This window comes from Sinocyclocheilus grahami, unplaced genomic scaffold (genome assembly GCF_001515645.1).
Source record: "Sinocyclocheilus grahami isolate Dianchi unplaced genomic scaffold, SAMN03320097.WGS_v1.1 scaffold3861.1, whole genome shotgun sequence".
NCBI lineage: Eukaryota > Metazoa > Chordata > Actinopteri > Cypriniformes > Cyprinidae > Sinocyclocheilus > Sinocyclocheilus grahami.
This window is the reverse complement of record NW_015508905.1, coordinates 12,098-13,094: the sequence shown is the minus strand read 5'-3', so window position 1 is coordinate 13,094 and position 997 is coordinate 12,098. Positions and strand designations below refer to the sequence as shown.

At 31.8% G+C, this 997-nt stretch overlaps 1 protein-coding gene across 1 annotated transcript in view; it reads left to right on the top strand.

Moving 5' to 3' along the window:
• LOC107576522 (actin filament-associated protein 1-like 1) overlaps nt 1-997 on the top strand; it is a 27,230-nt gene that overhangs the window by 22,185 nt on the left and 4,048 nt on the right. The window contains exon 8 of the mRNA XM_016262690.1: nt 4-203. Within this exon, the coding sequence (XP_016118176.1) occupies nt 4-203 (200 nt within the window). The remainder of the gene's footprint in view (nt 1-3; nt 204-997) is intronic.

The following is a 997-nucleotide window of genomic DNA, read 5'->3' as shown; positions in this document are numbered from 1 at the left end:
GAGTGCTGTTGAATCAGTGCTGGAAGGAACACTGGTGTCGTGTGCAGGCCGGATCTCTGTACCTTTACCATGAGAAAGGAGAACAGCGGGTCCCCCACACCACTGTGGCTCTGAAGGGATGCGAGGTTGTCCCAGGCCTCGGGCCCAAGCACCCCTTCGCCCTGAGGATACTGAAAGGAGGTGCAGAACTGGCAGCTTTAGAGGTACTGAATGTTTTCTGAGACGTTTTCACGGCAATGCTTCATAGAGCTGTATTTGAGCAGTTAGCACACATGCTACAAGCAAATTTAGTTTTGGTTATTATTTTTTTTGTCATCTTTCAATCTATACTACTATAAGGATGCACCAATATGAAAATTCTGTCTGATTAAGACAAGCCAACAATGTTTTATTGCAGATATTAAAATGACTTACTGTTTTGTCTAAATAAATAAAAATAAACAAAGAAAGCTTAAATGCTACAGGTGACTATAAGCATCATATCATTATAATGTAGATTATGAAAAATGTATATTCATTCTGAGATTTGCCGAATATTACAGCAAATAATATCCAATATTGACTGACACGTGATAAATGTAAAAATCTATAATATTGGCAAATAACCAATATGGCTCCGACAAGTGTCATTTTAGTATTATTTATGCACTATTATAATTTTTTTATTATTTGAATTAGCTTTTGTTTTAATATTTTTTAGTTTTCATTTTCATTTTAGCTTACTTTATAAATTGTTTATATTTTTATTTAGGTTCAATTTATTTTCATTTATTTTATTGTAATTAGTAGCCAATACAACGTTTAAGTTTTAGTTGAGTTTTTTTCCATCTAATATTTATATTCTACTTTAAGTTATTAAAAAAGTTTTTAATAATTTTGTTTACAGTAACAACTGGTAGTGATGTATCCTGCATTCCTACTATACTCAATGGCAAAAGCTCAAAAATGATTTTTAAAAATGTTTTGTAATTGTTTAATACTCATTTATCATGTGTGA